Raw genomic sequence first — 23,309 nt, forward strand, 5'->3', positions numbered from 1 at the left:
ATGTGGTATGACCCTGGGCCATCTCCTTAATGCTTTTTTTTTTTTTATTGTAAACAAATGGGATACATGTTGTTTCTCTGCTTGTACATGGCGTAAAGGCATACCATTTGTGTAATCATAAATTTACATAGAGTAATGTTGTTTGATTCATTCTGTTATTTTTTCCCTTCCCCCCACCCCTCCCACCCCTCTTTACCCTCTATACAGTACTTCCTTCCTCCATACTTGCCCCTCTCCCTAACCCTAACTCTAACCCTAACACTAACACTTCCCTCCCCCCCATTATGTGTCATCCTCCACTTATTAGCGATATCATTCATCCTTTGGCTTTTTGAGATTGGCTTATCTCACTTAGCATGATATTCTCCAATTTCATCCATTTGCCTGCAAATGCCATAATTTTATCATTCTTTATGGCTGAGTAATATTCCATTGTATATATATACCACAGTTTCTTTATCCATTCATCAATTGAAGGGCATCTAGGTTGGTTCCACAGTCTGGCTATTGTGAATTGAGCAGCTATGAACATTGATGTGGCTGTGTCTCTGTAGTATGCTGATTTTAAGTCCTTTGGGTATAGGCCAAGGAGTGGGATAGCTGGGTCAAATGGCGGGTCCATTCCAAGTTTTCTAAGGAATCTCCACACTGCTTTCCAGAGTGGCTGCACTAATTTGCAGCCCCACCAGCACTGTATGAGTGTACCTTTCTCCCCACATCCTCGCCAACACCTGTTGTTGCTCGAATTCTTGATAATCGCCATTCTAATTGGGGTGAGATGGAATCTTAGGGTGGTTTTGATTTGCATTTCTCTTATTACTAGAGATGTTGAACATTTTTCCATATGTTTGTTGATTGCTTGTAGATCTTCTTCTGTGAAGTGTCTATTCATTTCCTTAGCCCATTTGTTGACTGGATTATTTGAATTCTTGGAGTAGAGTTTTTTGAGTTCTTTATAGATTCTGGAGATTAGTGCTCTATCTGAAGTATGATTGGCAAAGATATTCTCCCACTCTGTAGGCTCTTTCTTCGCATTGCTGATAGTTTCCTTTGCTGAGAGAAAGCTTTTAAGTTTGAATCTATCCCAGTGGTTGATTCTAGCTTTTATTTCTTGTGCTATGGGAGTCCTGTTAAGGAAGTCTGAACCTAGACCAACAAGGTGAAGATTTGGACCTACTTTTTCTTCTATAATCTGCAGGGTCTCTGGTCTGATTCCGAGGTCCTTAATCCATTTTGAGTTTAGTTTCGTGCATGGTGAGAGATATGGGTTTAGTTTCATTCTGTTGCATATGGATTTCCAATTCTCCCAGCACCATTTGTTGAAGAGGCTATCTTTTCTCCATTGCATACTTTTGGCACCTTTGTCTAGTATGAGAAAATTGTATTTATTTGGGTTTGTGTCCGTGTCCTCTATTCTATACCATTGATCTACCTTTCTATTTTGGTACCAATACCATGCCGTTTTTGTTACTATTGCTTTGTAGTAGAGTTGAAGATCTGGTATTGCAATACCCCCTGTTTCACTCTTCCTGCTAAGGATTGCTTTAGCTATTCTGGGTTTCTTATTCTTCCAGATGAATTTCATAATTGCTTGCTCTATTTCTGTAAGGTACATCATTGGGATTTTAATTGGAATTGCATTGAATTTGTATAGCACTTTAGGTAGTATGACCATTTTGACAATATTAATTCTTCCTATCCAAGAACATGGAAGATCTTTCCATCTTCTAAGGTGTTCTTTAATTTCTTTCTTTAGTGTTGTATAGTTCTCATTGTAGAGGTCTTTCACCTCTTTTGGGAGATTGATTCCCAAGTATTTTATTTTTTTCGAGGCTATTGTGAATGGGGTAGTTTTCCTAATTTCTCTTTCTGAAGATTCATCACTTATGTATAAAAATGCGTTGGATTTATGGGCATTGATCTTGTAACCTGCTACTTCACTGAAATCACTTATGAGTTCTAAGAGTTTTCTGGTGGAATTTCCAGGTTCCTCTAAATATATAATCATGTCATCAGCGAACAGGGATAGTTTGAGTTCTTCTTTTCCAATTCGTATCCCTTTAATTTCTTTGGTTTGTCTAATTGCTCTGGCCAGAGTCTCAAGAACGATGTTGAATAGAAGTGGTGAAAGAGGGCATCCCTGCCTTGTTCCAGTTTTTAGGGGGAATGCTTTCAGTTTTTCACCATTTAGAATGATATTAGCCATGGGCTTAGCATAAATGGCCTTTACAATGTTAAGGAATGTTCCCACTATCCCTATTTTTTCTAGTGTTTTGAGCATGAAGGGGTGCTGTATTTTATCAAATGCTTTTTCTGCATCTATTGAAATAATCATGTGATTCTTGACTTTAAGTCTATTAATGTGGTGAATTACGTTTATTGATTTCCTGATGTTGAACCAACCTTGCATCCCTGGGATGAAACCAACTTGATCATGGTGCACTATCTTTTTAATATGTTTTTGTATGCGATTTGCTAAACTTTTGTTGAGAATTTTTGCATCGATGTTCATTAAGGATATTGGTCTGAAATTTTCTTTCCTTGATGAGTCTCTGTCTGGTTTAGGTATCAGTGTGATATTGGCTTCATAGAATGAGTTTGGGAGGGTTCCCTCCTCTTCTATTTTATGGAATACTTTGAGAAGTATTGGAATGAGCTCTTCTTTAAAGGTTTTGTAGAACTCGGCTGAGAACCCATCTGGTCCCGGACTTTTCTTTGTTGGTAGGCTTTTGATGACTTCTTCTATTTCAGTTCTTGAAATTGGTCTATTTAAATTGTTTATGTCCTCCTCGTTCAGTTTAGGCAATTCATATGTCTCTAGAAACCTGTTGATGCCTTCAAAATTTTCTATTTTGTTGGAGTATAGATTTTCAAAATAGCTTCTAATTATGTTTTGTATTTCAATCCTGTCTGTTGTGATATTTCCTTGTTCATTCCGAATTTGAGTGATTTGGGTTTTCTCTCGTCTTCTCTTTGTTAGTGTGGCTAAAGGTTTATCAATTTTGTTTATGTTTTCGAAGAACCAACTATTTATTTTGTCAATTTTTTGTATTGTTTCTTTTGTTTCAATTTCATTGATTTCAGCTCTGAGTTTAACTATTTCCTGTCTTCTACTACTTTTGGTGCTGTTCTGTTCTTCTTTTTCTAGGGCTTTGAGCTGTAGTGTTAGGTCGTTTATTTGTTGAGTTTTGCTTCTTTTATTAAATGCGCTCCAGGAAATAAATTTCCCTCTAAGTACTGCTTTCATAGTGTCCCAGAGATTTTGATATGATGTTTCTTTGTTCTCATTTACCTCTAAGAATTTTTGAATTTCCTTCCTAATATCTTCTGTTATCCATTCATCATATAATAGCATATTGTTTAATCTCCAGATGTTGGAATAGTTTCTGTGTTTTACTCTTTCATTTATTTCTAACTTCAATCCATTATGATCTGATAGAATACATGCTAGTGTCTCTATCTTCTTGTATTTGCTAACATTAGCTTTGTGGCATAATATATGGTCTATTTTAGAGAAGGATCCATGTGCTGCTGAGAAGAAAGTGTATTCGCTCTTGGTTGGATGGAATATTCTATAAATGTCCGTTAAGTCTAAATTATTGATTGTGTTATTGAGATCTATGGTTTCTTTGTTCAATTTTTGTCTGGAAGATCTGTCCAGTGGTGAGAGAGGCGTGTTAAAATCACCTAGTATTATTGTGTTATGGTCTATTTGGTTTCTGAAATTGAGAAGGATTTGTTTGACATACATGGATGAGCCACTGTTTGGGGCATAGATGTTTATGATTGTTATATCTTGCTGATTTATGCTTCCCTTAAGCAGTATGAAATGACCTTCTTTATCCCTTCTGACTAACTTTGGCTTGAAGTCCACATTATCGGAAATGAGGATGGATACTCCAGCTTTTTTGCTGAGTCCATGTGCATGGTATGTTTTTCCCCATCCTTTCACCTTTAATCTATGGGTATCTTTTTCTATGAGGTGAGTCTCTTGCAGGCAACATATTGTTGGATCTTTCTTTTTAATCCAATCTGCCAGTCTATGTCTTTTCATTGATGAATTCAGGCCATTAACATTCAGGGTTATTATAGAGATATGATTTGGTTTCCCGGTCATTTGGTTCATTTTTAAAATTTTATTTATTTATTTGTTTGACACAACTTGTTTCCTCCTTTATTTGACAATTCCTTTAGGATAATTCCTCCCTTTGCTGATTTGCTTCTTTGTTTTTCATCTCTTCCTCATGGAATATTTTGCTGAGAATGTTCTGTAATGCTGGCTTTCTTTTTGTAAATTCTTTTAGCTTTTGTTTATCATGGAAGGATTTTATTTCATCGTCAAATTTGAAGGTAAGTTTTGCTGGGTATAAGATTCTTGGTTGGCATCCATTTTCTTTCAGGGCTTGAAAAATGTTGTTCCAGGCCCTTCTAGCTTTTAGGGTCTGGATTGAAAAATCTGCTGATATCCGTATTGGTTTCCCCCTGAATGTAATTTGGTTCTTTTCTCTCACAGCCTTTAAAATTCTGTCTTTATTTTGTATGTTTGGTATTTTCATTATAATGTGCCTTGGTGTGGGTCTGTTGTAATTTTGTGTATTTGGAGTCCTATAAGCCTCTTGAACTTGATTTTCCATTTCATTCTTCAGATTTGGGAAATTTTCTGATATTATTTCATTGAATAGGTTGTTCATTCCTTTGGCTTGTTTCTCTAGGCCTTCCTCAATCCCAATAATTCTTAAATTTGGCCTTTTCATGATATCCCATAGTTCTTGTAGATTCTGTTCATGATTTCTTACCATCTTCTCTGTTTGTTCAACTTTGTTTTCAAGGTTAAATATTTTGTCTTCAATGTCTGAGGTTCTGTCTTCCAGGTGTTCTATCCTATTGGATATGCTTTCTATGGAGTTCTTAATTTGGTTTATTGTTTCCTTCATGTCAAGGATTTCTGTTTGGTTTTTTTTCAATATCTCTAACTCTTTATTGAAATGATCTTTTGCTTCCTGTATTTGCTCTTTTAACTGTCGATTGGTGCGATCAATCAATGCTTGCATTTGCTCTTTCATCTCATCATTCAGTGCGTGCATTTGCTCTTTCATCTCATCGTTTGCTTCTCTGATCATTTTAATTATGTACATTCTGAACTCCTTTTCTGTCATTTCTTCTGCCATGCTGTCATTGGGTTTTATTGATGTAACATCTAGATTTGTTTGCAGCATTTTCTTTCCTTGTTTTCTCATATTGTTCAGGTATCAGAGGACCGCTGAGATATTGCAGATTTCCTCTATTGACTTACAATGTCCCTGAAGCTTTCTATATATATCCCCCCTTTGCCTTCAGTAGGCTGAAGTCTTGGAGGAAGTTGATAATGCGGTGCTCCACAAGGAAGCTGCCTCTCTAGGAGTAGTGGCCTTCAGGTGGGGTATAATCCCTGCTAGTGGGCAGAGGTGCCTCCACTTGTTGACCAATGGTCATCCAAAGGGGACCTAGGCTGTGGGCTGAGGCAAGGCCTGTTTGGGCCTGAGTCTCTGGTTTTATCGTCCTTGTGGGGAAACCTCACCCAGCAGGGAAGACTCACCCGGTGGGGAGGTGTCGCTGGTCAGTTCCCTCCTAGAGGTTCCCCTCAATTTACAGCTACCGCCTGGGCTGGGCTGCCTTCCTCTGCAAAGTTCCCAGGGGCCTGGCCCTACCTCCTGGGCCTGGGAGCCTCGCCCTTTGCAGATGACTCTCCTTAGGCTGCCCTTCCTCAGAGAATCTGCCCGCAGGCCTGGAACCTTCGCTCCGCCCTAAGCCTGTCTCTGTGCAGCTCTTCCACCAAAAAGCCTCCTAGATCCTGGGACCCTGCTCTGCACCTAATTGCCTGGCTATGTGGCCCCTCCTCTGAGCAGCCACCTGGGGCCCTGTACAATCACTCTGAATCCCAGAGACCCGCCACACGCCTCTTCCTCCAGACAGCCGCCCAGTATTCCGGTGGGGTCACTAGGAGTCCAAGAAACTCACTGCGTGCCTCCACCTCCACCAACCACCCGTAGCCCTGGGCAATCAATCACTCCGAGTCGAAGTGACCCTCCCCGTTCCTCCTCCTTCTCCAGATAACCCCCGGGGTGTTCAGGAGCGGTCGCTCTGAGTGGCTCTGAGTCCACGTGACCCGCAGCACGGGTCCTCTGGGCAACCGCCCGGAGCTCTGGTGCGGCCACTCAAGACCAAGCATCCCACCACGCTTCTCCTCCAGGCAGCCCCGCTGTGTTCAGGAGCTGTCACTTTAAGTCCAAACAACTCACCACTCGCCTTCTCCTCTGAGCAGCCGCCTGGAGCGCTAATGCAGTCACTGCGAGTCCACACGACCCGCCGCGCTCCTCCTCCTCCTCCTCCTCCTCCTCCTCCTACTCCTCTGGGCAGGCCCCGGGGTTCAGAAGTGGTCTGAGTCCAAACAGCTCACCACGCAGCCCCTTCTCTGGCAACCGCCTGTAGCTCTGGTGTAGTCACCCCGAATCCAAGTGGCCGCGCTCCTCTTCCTCCTCCTCATCCTCAGGGCAGGCCCCGGTGTTCAGAAGCGTCGTTCTGAGTCCAAACAGCTCGCTGCGCAGCTTCTCCTCTGGCAACCGCCTGTAGCTCTGGTATAGTCACTCCAAATCCAAGTGGCCACGCTCCTCCTCCTCCTCCTCAGGGCAGGCCCCGGTGTCCTGAGTCCACACAGCTCTCCTCGCCACTCTTCCCCTGGGCAGCCGCCGGAGCCCCAGTGGTTGCTCCGAGTCCCAGCGCTGTGCCGAGCCGCCTCCTCCTTAATGCTTTTAAGCCTTTTCCCCTCAGACCAGGGCAGGGAGACAATGTATCTCCGGAGATCCTGGCCACCAACAAATTCATCTAGAAAGGAGGCAGGGAGTGGCGTACCCCGATTGGGAGGCAGAAATGGAGGAAGAGCGAACAGAGGGACGGATGTCCTAGCGACTAGGCTGTTCCTGGTATTGCCTCTGAGAGACCATGAAACTGTCCCCCACAGCTACTATCCCACTGTGTACCTATTCCCCTATACTACCCTGAAACTTCTGGGGAGGATTGCAAATGAAATATGAGATAGAGCAGGATTTCTGATTGACAATGGAACATTTTATTGAGCATTTGTTGGTTGCAGGGAAAGGGACTGGGATGGTTAAGGGTAGGAGAGGAGAACCCTCCCCAGGGTTCTTCGGTTCCAGGTCTCTGCATATGGAGTGAGGGTTGGAGACCTAAGAACACTTTTCAGGAGACACACTCTTCTCCACGGTGCTCCCTTCATGAGTGACCTGGCAGGTGTAGGTGCCACGAGATTTCCACTGATCTGGCGTCACAGTCAGGTAGCTGCTGGCCATGTACTTGTTATTGCTCTGTTTGGAGGGCTGGGTGGTCTCCACACCCTGGGTAATGGTGGTGCCATTGGCCTTCCAGGCCACCATCAGAGTGCCTGGGTAGAAGTCATTCATCAGACACACCAGTGTGGCTTTGTTGACCTGGAGCTCCTCATAGGAGGGTGGGAACAGAGTGACCAAGGGAGCAGCCTTGGCCTGACCTATGCGGATAGAAGAGAGAGTATGAGTCACCAGAGGAGAATGTAAGTGTTGGAGTGACCCCCACACACCTAAAATCTGTATGATCATTCACAGTGTGGCCAGCTTGTCCAACTGGGGACCCTCCTTCCCTCCTCCTTTCCACTTGAGCACTTGAGCACCCTCAAGCAGACAGCTCTGAATGTTCCTATTCCCAAGTTACCTCTCCCAGGTTACCTGGCCCAGTCCCTCCTCTTGCAGCCCCCAAGGCAGGGTGTGTTCCCTCCTCCCTGGTTTCTGGAGTCTGAGTTTGGAATCTAACCCTTACCTCCTAAGCCCTCATCCCATTTCCGTTCATTCTTTCAGTGTCCAAAGCCTCTTCTGTGAAGTAGGGGCACGCAACCTAGAAGGATGGTCCTAGGGGGTGTGTGTGGAGGTCCCAAGTCTGTGCCCACTACACAGGATGGGTGGGGGATGAAGCAGAGCCTGTCCTCTGAGAGGCTCCAGTCCACTCAGCTTTGGTGGCAAGTGGCGGTTCTAACCAGACAGTTCCCGAAGGTTCCTCCAACACTCTGCTGCCTCTCCTGTCACCACTGGCCTGATCACAAAACACTTTGCCTTGGTTATATTCCTGGGGCTGCTTCCCCCCAGACTATGAGATATAGCAACCCCACACTCACCTCGGCAGCCTCTTACAACTCCTAATTTTACCTGGAAGTCAGGTATCTCTTTCAACACCCCCATTTATTCCACCATCCCTCATTTTTTTAATCTAATGTGCCCCTTGAGGAAAGTGGACAAGTGAGACATAAGGCCCCAGAGGTAAAGGGTTTCAGGAACAAATGAGTCCCTGTCCTATGGGACCCCCTCTTTTCCAGTGGCCATACTGAGAAGGTCAGACTCTTCTCACCTTGCCCATTCTGCCCCATCTCTATGTCATGTCCTCATGGCACAGCAGAGTGCCAAAGAGCCAGAGCCTAGAGTGAGTCAGACCCCTCTCCCTGCCCTCTGTTGGTCTCTACCTGTGATGATTTCTTGGGTCCCAGGAGCCCCAGCCTTGTTTCTGGGCCTCCTGCGTGGTCTTCCTGGCTTGCATCTGCCCCTCAGCCCAGATGATAGAGGCCCAGAAACTCTCTTTAAGGCCTGGTTTCCCTCATTAAATTTAGTCCCTGTATCCTACTTGGCATGTGCCCTAGAAGAAGGGAAGAGCCCCCATCCCTGACTAAACCCCAGCGCAGGTCCCTGGGCAGACTGCATCCCACAGTTAGAATCTGAAGGTGGCTGCTCTTGCTGTGGGGGCCCTTCCTGATGGTTACCAAAGACCACCTACCACCCCCACACTCCATGGAAAAAGGTAATGGATCAGTCCTTTAGTCTGGGGATGGCAGAGGGGAAGAAACACACAGAAAAAGATAATGGACTTTCCTAAAACAGCAAAAGGGTGGAGTTGGTTGGGAGAGGTTGGGAGAGTCACTTACCTAGGACAGTGAGTTGGGTTCCGCCACCAAAGACAAACCATGGTGACTGAGGCTCAGACCAAAACCCATGAGGCCAGCATCTAGGGCCTGCCCCCTGAGGGCCAGGCTGGAGTGGGAACCTGCTGGGAATGAAGAAAACAGAGTGGACTATGACCCCAGTGGAAGGCAGGTGGGCAATCAGCTCCCAGGAGGCCTGTCCCTTTGTCTCAGGCAGGTTCCACCCATGGCCTTGGAATCACCAACATGTTTGCCCCCACCTCCCCCATCTCTGAGACAGTTGATGCTGATTACAGCATTGGGCACCGTAGGTACTTAGCAAATCCCTGAGTGATGTGTCCTCTTAGGTGGGTGTGGAATGGCAGGGAGTCCTGGACTGGCTCGTTTTAGAGCCTCTGAGTCTCCTTTCCACAAGTTTCCCATGGTCCAGCTGGGCTGGTCCTCCCTGGACCCACAAACACTGAGTCATTCCTGACTTAAAGTGCTCTTACAAGGAGACCCCTCTGCTTTCATTTCTATTCAAGGAGATTCAGTTCAGTGCCATCTCATTCATGAGGCCTTCTCCGATCTTTCAGGTCACTTTTTCCACCCATCCATGTAGTCATCTCTCTGTCCAAAAATCCATATATCTTTACATTCACTTGTCCACCCATCTGTCCATCCATTCATCTGTTCATCCATTCATCTGTCCATCCATTCGTTCATCCTGTTTGCACCAGGCACTGTTTTGCATGCTAAGGATTTGGCATAGTCCCCTTGGCTCTCAATTCCATCTTCCTCTGACCCCTCTTAGGTCAAGGCCCTCATCATCGTCAAATCCAAGTTCTCTTTCCCATTCCTGTTGTACCAGATGTCTCTGCAGGATACAACATGAGGTCCTCCCCTCTTTCCAAAATTGATGCAACCACTCTGGAAAGCAGTGTGGAGATTCCTCAGAAAACCTGGAAAGGAACCACCATTTGACCCAGTTATCCCACTCCTCAGTATATACCCAAAGGACTTAAAATCAGCATACTATAGTGACATAGCCACATCAATGTTTATAGCAGCTCAATTCACAATAGCAAAGCTATGGAACTAACCTAGGGGCCCTTCAACAGATGAATGGACAAAGAAAGGTGGTATATATACACAATAGAATATTACTCAACCTTAAAGAAGAATGAAATTATGGCATTTCAGTAAATGGATGAATCCAGAGACTATCATGCTGAGTTAAATAAGCCAGTCCCAAAACACCAAAGGCCAAATGTTCTATCTAATAGGCAGATGCTAACACACAATAAGGAGGAGGACGGAAGAATAGAAGTTCACTGGATCAGACAAAGGGGAGTGAAGAGAAGGGAGGGAGCATGGGAATAAGAAAGACAATAGAATAAATCAGACATAACTTTCCTATGTTCATATATGAATAAACAGACCAGTGAAACTCCACATCATGTACAACCGTAAGAACTGGATTCTAATTTTAAAAGGTACTCTCCATAAATGTATAATATGTCAAAATACATTCTACTGTCATGCATATCTAAAACCAACAAATGTTTTTTAAAAGACTCTCTTCCCTGGGGTGTCTCAGACCACCCACTGTCATCCTCCTCTGGCTTCCCTTTGTCCCGGGACCATGCCTGAATGCTAGTCCCCAGACCAACTGCCCTCTTCTCACACTGTGCACTCCCACTGCTGTCCATATGCTGAGGCTCAAGTCCATCTCAGCTGAAAATCACCTTGCTTCCACCTAAATTGCCTACTGACCATCTTCAGCTGGATGCCCAACAGGAAGCTCAAATTGATCATGTCCAAATGAGACTGACACCCTGCCTCTACCCAGTTCTTTTTCTGTCTACTCACAATGACCATAACTGCTCTTGCTCCTCAGGATGGAAACCTAGAGTCATTGTAGACTAAATCACCTGGTCTCCCACAGTAAAATGACCTCTCTGTCTTTAGATACTGCCTCTAATCATCCCTTTTTGAAGTTAAAATAAAGCTGAAATATTAAGAAAACCAAAACCACCCTCTAAACCCAAATCTACAAGAAGTTCTAGGTTTTGCCTTTGCTGATTTTAGTTATCAAATCAATTTCTTTTCTTTTTTTTATTGTAAACAAATGGGAAACATGTTGTTTCTCTGTTTGTACATGGAGTAAAGGCATACCATTTGTGTAATCATAAATTTACATAGGGTAATGTTGTTTGATTCATTCTGTTATTTTTTCCCTCAATTTCTTACAAAGAGGCAGCTTTGAGTTTTTACTAACTGGATGCATGTATCTCTATCAGGAGGTTTTATTTCCACCTTGGAAGCTGATCCAATGAGCAGTAGTTGGAAAATATGACTTACTGATTTAAAATCTTTACTGTTTTAAGATTATAAGAATATTACACAAGCAATGTAGAAATGCATTTTAGAAGTTTAATATTATGTTAGCAGGACACAGTGGTGCACACCTGTAATCCCAGCAGTTCAGGAGGCTGAGGCAAGAGAATCGTGAGTTCAATGCCTGCCTCAGCAACTTAGTGAAGGTCTAAGCAACTTAGCAAGACGCTGCTTCAAAACAAAAAATAAAAAGGACTGGGGATGTGGCTCAGTCGTTAAGCACTCCAGTACCAAAAAAAAAAAAACATAGTATTAGGTTGCAGCAGGAGGGTCGCAAGTTTAAGGCCAGACTAGGCAACTTTGTGAGACCTTGTCTGGAAATAGGAAATAAAGAAGGGCTATGGATGTAACTCAGTAGTAGGTTTAGTCCCCAGTGCCTCAAAAAAATGAAAAAATAAAAGGCACAACATTTATCATTACATCTCTCTCCTGTTAGTTACATTTCTCTTTTTAAAAACTGTGGCAAAATACAGATGGTATATAATTTTCCACTTTAACCATTTTAACAATACAATTCAGTGCATTGTTGTGGAACCATCACCACTATCCATCTCCAGAATGCTTTCATCTTTCTAAATAGAAACTCTGTACCCATTAAAAAATAACTTATCCCCACCTCGCGCCACCTGCCCCTGGTAACCTCTACTATGCTTTCTATCTGTATGAATTTGCCTACTGTAAGTACCTTACATAAGTGGAATTATATAGTATTTGTCTTTTTGAGTCTCCTTATTTCACTTAGCATAAAATCTTTAAGATTCATTGGTGTTACAGAAAACTTTTGAAACTAATTTTTTTTATTCTTTTTCTTAAAAATCATAAATTTACATAGGGCAATGTTGTTTGATTCATTCTGTTATTTTTCCCTTTCCCTCCATCCCTCTTTTCCCTCTATACAGTCCTTCCTTCCTCCATTCTTACCACCCTCCTTATCCCTAACCCTAAACCTAACCCTAACCCTAATGCTAACCCCTCCTACCCCCCATTATATGTCCTCATCCGCTTATCAGCGAGATCATTCATCCTTTAGTTTTTTGAGATTGGCTTATCTCACTTAGCATGATATTCTCCAATTTCATCCATTTGCCTGCAAATGCCATAATTTTATCATTCTTCATGGCAGAGTAATATTCCATTGTATATATATGCCACAGTTTCTTTATCCATTCATCAACTGAAGGGCATCTAGGTTGGTTCCACAATCTGGCTATGGTGAATTGAGCAGCTATGAACATTGATGTGGCTGTATCCCTGTAGTATGCTGATTTTAACTCCTTTGGGTATAGGCCAAGGAGTGGGATAGCTGGGTCAAATGTTGGTTCCATTCCAAGCTTTCTGAGGACTCTCCATACTGCTTTCCAGAGTGGCTGCACTAGTTTGCAAACCCACCAGCAATGTATGAGTGTACCTTTTTCCCCACATCCTCGCCAACACCTATTGTTGCTTGTGTTCTTGATAATCGCCATTCTAATTGGGGTGAGATGAAATCTTAGGGTAGTTTTGATTTGCATTTCTCTTATTACTCGAGATGTTGAACATTTTTTCATATATCTGTTGATTGCTTGTACATCTTCTTCTGTGAAGTGTCTGTTCATTTCCTTAGCCCATTTGTTGATTGGATTATTTGTATTCTTGGTGTAGAGCTTTTTGAGTTCTTTATAGATTCTGGAAATTAGCGCTCTATCTGAAGTATGAGTGGCAAAGATATTCTCCCACTCTGTAGGCTCTCTCTTCACCTTACTGATAGTTTCCTTTGCTGAGAGAAAGCTTTTTAGTTTGAATCTATCCCAGTTGTTGATTCTTGCTTTCATTTCTTGTGCTATGGGAGTCCTGTTAAGGAAGTCTGATCCTAAACCAACAAGTTGAAGGTTTGGAACTACTTTTTCTTCTATAAGATGCAGGGTCTCTGATCTGATTCCGAGGTCCTTAATCCATTGTGAGATGATTTTTGTGCAGGGTGAGAGATAGGGGTTTAATTTCATTCTGTTGCATATGGTTTTCCAGTTTTCCCAGCACCATTTGTTGAAGGGGCTATCTTTTCTCCAATGCATATTTTTGGCACCTTTGTCTAGTATGAGAAAATTGTATTTATTTGGGTTTGTGTCCACGTCCTCTATTCTGTACCATTGATCTACCTGTCTATTTTGGTGCCAATACCATGCCGTTTTTGTTACTATTGCTTTGTAATAGAGTTGAAGATCTGGTATTGGGATACCCCCCTGCTTCGCTCTTTCTACTGAGGATTGCTTTAGCTATTCTGGGTTTCTTATTCTTCCAGATGAATTTCATAATTCCTTGCTCTATTTCTGTAAGGTACATCATTGGGATTTTAATTGGAATTGCATTGAATCTGTATAGCACTTTTGGCAATATGGCCATTTTGACAATATTAATTCTGCCTATCCAAGAACATGGAAGATCTTTCCATCTTCTAAGGTTTTCTTTAATGTCTTTCTTTAGTGTTCTGTAGTCATCATTGTAAAGGTCTTTCACCTCTTTGGTTAGATTGATTCCCAAGTATTTTATTTTTTTCGATGCTATTGTGAATGGGGTAGTTTTCCAATAGATGCAGAAAAAGCATTCGATAAAATACAGCATCTCTTCATGCTCAAAACACTAGAAAAAATTGGGGTAGTGGGAACATTCCTTAACATTGTAAAGGCCATCTATGCTAAGTCCATGGCCAATATCATTCTAAATGGTGAAAAACTGAAAGCATTCCCCCTAAAAACTGGAACAAGGCAGGGATGTCCTCTTTCACCACTTCTGTTCAACATCATTTTTGAGACTCTAGCCAGAGCAATTAGACAAACCAAAGAAATTAAAGGGATACGAATTGGAAAAGAAGAACTCAAACTATCCCTGTTCGCTGATGATTATATATTTAGAGGAACCTGGAAATTCCACCAGAAAACTCTTAGAACTCATAAGTGAATTCAGTAAAGTAGCAGGTTACAAGATCAATGCTCATAAATCCAATGCATTTTTATACATAAGTGATGAATCTTCTGAAATTAATTTTTAATTAATACAAAACCTATTAAAAATAATTACCAATTGAAACCTATTAAAATTAATCCAAAATCTATTTCCCAAAAACAAAAAGAAATAATTCTTAAGCTATGACTAGAAGATGTACTTGCAGCTGGAGATGGAACCCAGGACCTTGCACATGCTAGCAAGTTCTCCACCACTGAATTACACCACCATGCCAGCAATAATCACTCATTTTTTTTTTTGGTGGGGGAGGTACTGGGAATTGAACCCAAGGGTACTCAACCACTGAGTCCTATTTTTTTTTTATTTTATTTAGAAATAGGTTCTCACTGAGTTGCTTAGCACTTCACTGTTCCTGAGACTGGTTTTGAACTCACAATCCTGCCTCAGCCTCTGAGCTGCTGGGATTACAAGCATGCACCACCTCACCTGGCTTAATAATCACTCTTAACTGTGAAATATTACATGCATTCTCATAAAAGTCTGAAAACAAGCCAGGACATCCTTTGTCACTTTCATTTATATCATTCTGGAGGTTCTGAACAATGCAATAAGATATACTAGGGGTATAAATATTAGAAATAAAGATAACAGGTTGGAAAAATTACTAAAAGAAATAAGAAATCAGTATATTAAAATTGGTAACTTTTGCTAGGCACAATGTATAATCAATAATCCCAGTAACTTGGGAGTCTGAAGCAGGAGAATCACAAGTTTAAGGCCAGCTTTGGCAACTTAACAAGACCCTGTCTTGAAGTATAAAAATAAAAGGGTCTGGGAAACAAAGCTCAGCAGTAGAGCCTCCTTGAGTTCAATCCCCAAGACTAGGAAAAAAGAGTAACTTTCTTTTCATCATCAATACAAATGAGGTTTTGTAATAGGGGAAAATCACTTTCTGAGTAGCAACAGAATAAAGAAATATCTTTATTCTTAATATCTTATTATATCTTAATGAGAAATATACAAAACTGCTGGACATGGTGGCGTGTGCCTGTAGTCCAGCTACTCAGGAGACAGGTGGGAGGATTCTCTAGTCCAAGAGTTGAAGACCAGCCTGGGAAACAGCAAAATTCCATCTCAAAAAAAAAAAAAAGAAGAAGAAGAAGGAGGAGGAGGAGGAGGAGGAGGAGAGAGAGAAGGAAAGGAGGGAGGGACGGAAACAGAAAAAGAGAGTGAGTGAGGAAGGAAGGAAGGGAGGAAGGGAGATGGATGCGAAATCCACAAGAATAAAACTATTTTTAAAATTTAGAAAAGTACACAAGAAATTAAAACCCTGTTACTGGACAGAAAGGACAAATACTGTAAAGATTCTAATGATTTCTGAAGTCAGCCAATAAAAGTAATTCACTAATAATCAGAATTCAAATTTTCAAAAATAATTTATGGGCTGATTTTAAAACCAAAACTGCCATGAGATGCCATTTCATGGCTTGTAGGATGGCTTTTTTAATAATAAGTATTTACAAGGATGTAGGGAAATTATAACTTTTGCACATTGCTGGTGAGAATATAAAATGGTACCATCACTCGTGAATATCAGTTTGGTGGTTACTCGAAAAGTTAAATACAAAGTCATCCTATGACCCAGCAATTCTGTGGTTAGCCACATACACAAAAGAACTGAAAACAGGTACTTAAACAAAATTTGTACACAAATGTTAATAAAAGCACTAGTCTCAATAACCGAAAGGTAGAAAAATCTGCAATGTTTATTGACTAATGAATGAATAAACGAAGTGTGATATATCCATTCAACAGAATATTATTTGTTCCTAAGAAGAGTGAAGTGTTGACACATACTACAACATGGGTGAAACTTGGAAACGTTATGCTAAGTCAAATAAGCCAGACACAAAGGCCATGTATTATATGAAATATCGAGAATAGGTAAAAACAATGGAGACAGAAAGCAGATTAGTGGTTGTCAGGGGAGGTTTCTTATAAATACACGCAAAGCATATACTACTCCTAAGTAGCCATGAAAACTTAGGTTTAAATGCAAACTTGTATGCAAATGTTTAAACCGACTTGATTGATTTTATTCATTTCCCCAAACAGGAAATAATGCAAATATCCCTCAACTAGTGAATGACTGAACAAATTGTGAAACATTCATACATGAAATCCTATTCAGCAATAAAAAGGAACAAAATATTGATAAATAAGACAACATGGATGAATTACAAAGGTATTATGCTGAACTAAAGAAGATAGATCAAAAGTTTACTTAGATGGAATCCTACTCAGAAAAAAAAAATCATACATCCATATCCAGAAAATGAGGCTGAGTTGAGGGAAAAACAAGTCATTCCCAAAAGGTTAAGTATTGCATGATTCCATTTACAGAACATGGCTTGAGATATAGCTCTGAGGTAGAGCACATGCTTAGGGTATGTAAAGCCCTGGGTTCAGTACCCAGTAAAACACACACATACTATTTATGGAGGAACCTTTTTTTGTACCTGGAACTGAACCCAGGGGTGCTTAACTACTGAGTCACACCGCCAACCTCCCTCCCTGCTTTTTTTTGAGACACTGTCACACTAAATTGCTTAGGGTCTTGCTAAGTTACTGAGGTTGGCCTTGAACTTGGAATTTGTGATCCTCCTGCCTCAGCCTTCCAAGTCACTGGGATTACAGGCATATACCACCACAACAGTTTATAGAACATTCTTGAAATGACAATATTATAGAAATAGAGACCAAATTAGTAGCTTCCAAAGATTAAGGACATTTGAAAGGGATGAAAGTGAGTGTTGCTATAAAAGAGGAACATGCATGATGTTTGTGATGGCAGAAAGGTTCTATTCCCTGAATATCAATGTCAATGCCCTGGTTGTGATATTTTACTACAGGTTTGGCAGATGTTATCATTGGGTGAAACTGGGTAAAAAGTATGTTGAATGCCTCTTATTTCTTATAACTGCATGTGAATCTACAATTACCTCAAAATTAAAGGTTTAATTTAATAAAAGGTTACAAACTGTATGATTCTGCTGATACAATATTCTGGAAAAGGCAAAATCATAGGATCAAAAACAGACCAGTTGATACCATGGCTATGGTAGTTGACTACAAAGGAGCATAGGGAAATTGCAGGGAGGGGTATGATAGAAATATTCTGTATTTGATTGTAGTGGTGGATAAACGATTCTATTGTTCTTTCTAAATTTATACTACTTTCTTGCTACACCAAAAAGAATAAATTTTACTTTGTGTACATTAAAATAAAATAGGTAGTAGGACATATTGCAGTTTGTTTTAAAATTTTTATGTCATTTCAGACCTCAGAAACATCATATTGAATAACTGTTTAATATTCCCTACCATGGAAGTAACTATAGTTTATTTTCCCCTCCCCTATCCTTTGACAATTTGATTGTTCCCACTTTTTTCCCCACAGACACATTTATAATATTTAGTGGAAGTTTTACTCATTCCCTCGAGAGAAATTTATAGAATATTTACTTAATTAAAAGGAATATATATTTTATGAATCATAATACACAGTGCTATTTGATCCAGAAATGCAGCCTCCCACTGACAGTCTGTGAGAAAGACCACTCCTCCCTTGTCAGGGTTCTAGTATTCTAGCTTTAAATTCACTCTCTAGGTATAAAATTAAAGAAAGATGTTGTACCTTCAAACTTCTACAATTAGGAAAGTGGCTGATGAAACTACTCAGCTGCAAATACATGATACCATTCTTGAAAAGGGAAAGATGACTTTGAGGGTAGAACCATAGGTCCAGAGACCAAAGCCTCAAGACTAGAAGTAGAGTTGTAAACCTTAGAAAACTATTACCAGATTTTAAAATTTAAAGGAATTTGCCTGACTGGATTTCTAATATTGTTTGCTATTTATGGCTCCCTTTTTTCCTCCATTTTCTCTCCAACTTGACCCAGAATATGTAAAACTGGAGTCCTAAGCCTGTCCCACCAATATATTTTAGTTTTAAAATGCAGAAAGGGAGTGTCTTGGTCTCACTTTTCATTTACCTATTCATGTCGAGGGTTTCCCTGTTCTACAGTACTCCCTTTTCTTCCTAAGAGGAAACCATTTCCTCAGTGTCACATCTCTGCTCCTCATATGTGATAACAATCATGAGCTGGGGAGTGCTTGCTAAATTCTGCAGCTAATCCTGTGGTGCTTTAATTTTCAGGCCTTTAAAAAAACTTGGACAATGATGTATAGATTTTTGTTTAAATATTCACTTTATGGGGCTGGCTGCCAACTAGCAAGTTATTCCCTTCATCTTAGACTTGCAGAGCTCTAGCTTTTGGGGATGCTTACTGGAAAATGCAAATGTGTATTCACCATGACTTTAATAACAGTTTTTCTCGTAGTGTAGGGGCAAAAGGGACAATCCTTGTGGTGATAGTAACTTTTGCCAAGTGATAATAACTCTTGGAAGCCTTGTGGAGGTTCCATGATGATAGCTTCTCTCCAAGCAGCAAAGCCACGCCATAAATAGAGCTTCTGAAACGTGATGTCATTACCTTAGAAGTATAAATAAATCAGGCCCAAAGAGTGCAAGTCCTCCAAATGTGTCCCTGGGTAGCCCCAGTTAGATACTGAAGTTACTTCTGCCTCATAATAGGAAGCTATCTTTTGACAGTATGGAACTCTAGGCAGAAAAATGCTGATCTGGACACCAGACACTGAGCACCTTCAACTGACACACTATTTCACTAAGTGGACTTGGCTTTTACTATTAAAGAATTCTGGCAAAGAGGAAATAGTTCTTTGGTCTTCCTATTTTTGCATTCAGTTTTGATATTTCAGGTTGTAAGAGGGGGATAATATTGACATGTGGTAGCAGTAATTTTATTGAAGCAACTGCAATGAAATTCACTTGGGTTTTCTTTTCATTATTAGATTTTGTTCCAAACAAGTGTTCTGTAAATCCAGATGGATTACCAGTGTGCTATAGACTTATTATAGAGCAATATTCTATGTTTAGTCTACATTGAAAGTAGTTTGCATAAGTTAGTCTTGGTTACCATCTAAAATATTTCAAAATGTTCTTTACATAAAAATTTATATTATATTTTTAAACCTTTAGGGGCCTTATCTATTTTTCTAAGTCAGTTAACTGTACTTTTTAAAAAGTATTTTGTATCTACTTTTGTAACTTCATCAGAATAAAATATATTGAAAGCAAGAAAAAAATGCAGAAAGGGAGGGAGGTATAGGGAGAGAGAGAGAGAGAGAGAGAGAGAGAAGAAAAAGAAGGAAGACATTCACAAATGGAGAGGAATTTTTCCTCGAGATGTATCATATTCAGGGTATCATCCATATATGATTTTAAAAATTAGATTTGAGACTTTTGAGCTCATGACATCTAGCTGAGATTTTAGACTGAGTTAATTCTGTAATAGTGTGAGATTTTTGGAAATTCCAGGATACAGTTGAAACTAGTGAAATGTGGTTGAGATGGAGTGAACACATTTTGCATGTGAGAAAAAAGTAAATCTTAGGGACTCAGGGGACAGACTGTAGTAAATAAAAATAATGGTCCTCTGAAAAATTAAAATTAAAAAATTCACTAAATTTGTAGGAATCTTGGTAGCTGGTCATTGCACGGACCTGTGCCTCATCCCCTTTCCCAGGTGTAGGCTGTGGTCCCAGCCCACCACTTCTCTGAACGCTGCCACCACCCTGTCTCTGTCTTCTACCTCTGACTGGATCCTGGAATTGGCCTTTCACCAGCCTCTCATCACAAGTCAATATTTTCAAGACACAAGTCGAACCCTGACCATCTTCTATTCAAATCCTTCCAACTCCTGCTACTGGACTGCAAGACAAAGGCCAGGAACTCAAAAACCTTGCAGTCCACAGGCCTGCCCCTGCTGAGCTCCCTGCTTCACCCTCTGCCCACTGCTGCCTTTGCATGGCACTCTTCTCACCAGCCAGAGCCCCTCTACCTGTGAGACCTGACTGGGCATCCACCAACAGTGAAAGAATAATCTCTTCCTCCTTTATTGCCCCTGAAAAGGGTCTGTCCCCAAGACTAGAAGGTCCCCTTGGCTCAGGCCCACCCTCTCTGCTTCCACAGGTCTAACTCCCAGGAAATGTTTATGAACAAATCGGTAAGAGAATGTTATTGGGCTAGACCAAGCCAAGCTCTCGCTCCCCTCACAGTATGCTTTGCAGAATACTTTTCTTGGACCTTCCCATATGATCACATGTTTTCTTAACTGCCCATCAAAAAGTCAGGGGTGAGGTGCAGTGGCACACAACTGTAATCCCAGTTACTTGGGAGGTTGAGGTGAGAGGATCTGGAATTCCAGGCCAGCCCGGTCAACTTAGCAAGAGCCACCTCTCAAAAAAGAACAAAAAAAAAAAAAAAAAAGAAAAACAAAAAAATGGGTAGTTCTTGTTCCTCTCTCTCCTGTTACCTTCGCCTCCTGGATCTGTCCCTGTTAAATTCTGCCTGAGCCACCACAAAATTCTCTCTGGAATTCCAGATCCCCACCTACCCACCCATTTAAGTCTAGTCGTGTTGCTTCTTTGCAAATGTTCCCCAGGATTCTCCTAGATGAAGTCTGTCCTCCCAGGATAGGACCTCTGGGTCTAGGCCTGCCTTTCTGTCCGACCTCCTCTCAGACCACCTTGATCCCAGGACCCACCAGATGCAGTCCTGCCAACTACCAGAAGTTTCCTGAGAGTTCTACACTTGTGATACTCTTTCCCAGGTGGAACCCTCTACCTGTTTTCCATTCTAGCTCAGTCTCTGTCCTGCAGGCATCACACCCTGTGTGACTATCATCTCACTGGGTCTCCTCTCCCAGTAGCCTGAGTTGGGGTAAATTGTGTTTCTCCAGAATCTCAGCTCTGGCAGAGAACCTGACCCTGATTGGGATTTCTTGCTCAGCAGTCCCTGCAGTATGTTGAGTCTCTCGCCCTGGCCACACCTCAGATGCTGACCCAACCTCCATGCTCCCAATGTAGCAGAGGGCCAGCTCATGCAGCTGGAGCCTCTCACTATGACAACCCCAGCATCCCCTAGGCAGGTGCTAGACTCCAAGGCCCTTGCCCAATTAGAATCCCTCACTTGGGTGGATTCATCAGCTCCACCAACTTACAGGAAAGGAACAGCAAAGAACTGGATTACATCAAACTCAGGACTTGGGGGTCTTTGCCCATGATCCATATGACCTTGGGTAGGTCACATCACCTCTCATCTCTTTGGCCTCTACTCTCATCTTTAAAAAGGAAATAACAGCAGGACCTCCCTTGAGGGGCCACTGAGGGGGAGTTCTTCCCCTTCAATGATTAGCACCCACTGGATATGAGGTACACAAGTGATGAATAGCTGTTGTGTCACAGATTATCATAAATTGATCAGATGCTCAGTGCTTTCTCCAGGGACTTTCCACCACACACAGACAGGAGGGGGCTCAGATCATATCACAAATTGGGACATATTGTGCCCCATGCAGACCCTATCCTGGGATTTTCCTATGGAGGTACCTACTCCCTGGGTGGACTTGGGCTCCTGGAGGAAGGGGTAGACATTTGCTGAGGGTCTGATGACCTAGGGACCAAATGGGAGGCATCCCCTGCAACACCAGCTACAGCCCATCTCCTGGTGTTCTGGACTGTTACCACCTGCCATCTGCCACAGACTTTACCAGCACCTCCTCTTCTGCCTTACCCAAAAGACTAAGAGGAAGCCAGTGAGGCACTTGACTTGATGCATAATTTAAGGAGAGCCAGAGTCTGATGAGTCAAGATAAATCATATTTTAACACAACATTTAAAAATAATAATTATTACAAGCTAATTCAAGACAGACAAAATATTAATACTTTAAACCAGCATATGTCCAGGACCCTATCCCAGGCTGATCCCTCCTTCTCACCCCTCTGGTCATTCATTCATGTCTGGAACAATAAGTCCCCCCACAACTCATGTGACCCATTACCTGCCCCACAGGTTCCGTAGGATGGAGAGGCTGCTTCCTGCCCGGGCTCTGGGGCCTGGGTCCCTGCTCCATGGTGCTGCTGTTGGAGGCAGAAGGTCCTGGGCACCCACATCCAGGCCCAGCAGCAATAATAGCAGAAGGGCCCTGCATGGCCTGGGGCCAAGGCACAGCCCCCTGGGGACCTCAGGGCCCACAGGGCCTATCCTGGGTTTCATCCGTCCTCAGCGACAAAGGCACTTCTGGCCCCAAGTGCTGCGTGGACTTCCTGAAGTCCCTGATCCTCTTGCTGACTGCAGCCACTCAAATGCACACGGGTCTATGTAACCAGTCCTTGCCCTGGAGGCTCTGGTCCCCACCCCCAGCCTGTCCCCTTACAAAGCCCATGGCCGTTAACTCTAAGGGTCTTTCCCAGAGGAACACCTGCTAACTGCTCTGCTGTGGTCAGGATTTGGGCTCAACTGCTTCCCATCACAGTGGCTGATCTGGCCCCGCCTTTGGGGCCCCAGTGGGGCACACTTGGCCCTCATTCTCCAGTTCCCCAAGGACACCTTGGGTCTGTGGGGCATTTTGCTGGAGCTGGGGGTCAGTTCTGTAGACAGTGGCTGAGCCCCTGCAGAACAGGATTCCCCAGAGGGCTTGAGTTCAGGCGGTGGGGCAGGATTGGGGTGTTTATGACCAGCAGGGAGTAGGGGAGATATGGTGAGAAAAGGGTCCCATTAAGAATACTTGCATTAGACTTGAAACAGAGAGGATAGGGGGTTTTTCCCATTCATTATTGCATGCCTGGTGTCTAGCAATAAGATTTACACACAGCAAGCAGGACTTTCTAGTGGACATGTGAATGAATGGACCAGCATTACATTTCAGTTTTCTAAGCCTCTTTCTCTATGCAATGGCCCGTGCATAGGCAGCTCATATCTATTAGGGCTCCCTTGGCTACGGGAGTACCAGGGGTCTCCAGTTCAGGTCCTTGGTCAGTGGAGCTCCTGCTCTAAGGAAAAAGGTGTT

General features: G+C 42.2%; 1 protein-coding gene across 2 annotated transcripts; it reads right to left on the reverse strand.

The window, feature by feature from the left end:
* Window positions 1-7,093: 7,093 nt before the first annotated feature.
* Window positions 7,094-22,661, reverse strand: LOC306668622 (immunoglobulin lambda-like polypeptide 5). 2 transcript variants are annotated; one of them, XM_079152149.1, is made up of 3 exons: window positions 22,302-22,661; window positions 8,999-9,117; window positions 7,094-7,543 (listed from the first exon to the last, which is right to left on the reverse strand). In XM_079152149.1, exons 1-3 carry the CDS (start codon window positions 22,514-22,516, stop codon window positions 7,224-7,226), a joined length of 654 nt encoding a protein of 217 aa, XP_079008275.1. In that variant the 5' UTR covers window positions 22,517-22,661; the 3' UTR covers window positions 7,094-7,223. The 2 variants fall into 2 exon arrangements, with proteins under 2 accessions (XP_079008275.1, XP_079008274.1); XM_079152148.1 differs by having other exon boundaries at window positions 8,999-9,120.
* Window positions 22,662-23,309: the final 648 nt, after the last annotated feature.

This window comes from Sciurus vulgaris, assembly GCF_902686455.1.
Source record: "Sciurus vulgaris genome assembly, chromosome: 8".
NCBI lineage: Eukaryota > Metazoa > Chordata > Mammalia > Rodentia > Sciuridae > Sciurus > Sciurus vulgaris.

Coding starts and splice junctions, on each gene's coding strand:
- LOC306668622 (XM_079152148.1), bottom strand. CDS start 22,516: ATGAAACCCAGGATAGGCCCTGTGGGCCCTGAGGTCCCCAGGGGGCTG. Junction 9,121..22,301: donor CTACGGAACCTGTGGGGCAG/GTAATGGGTCAC, acceptor CTTCATTCCCAG/CAGGTTCCCACTCCAGCCTG. Junction 7,544..8,998: donor AACCCAACTCACTGTCCTAG/GTAAGTGACTCT, acceptor CTATCCGCATAG/GTCAGGCCAAGGCTGCTCCC.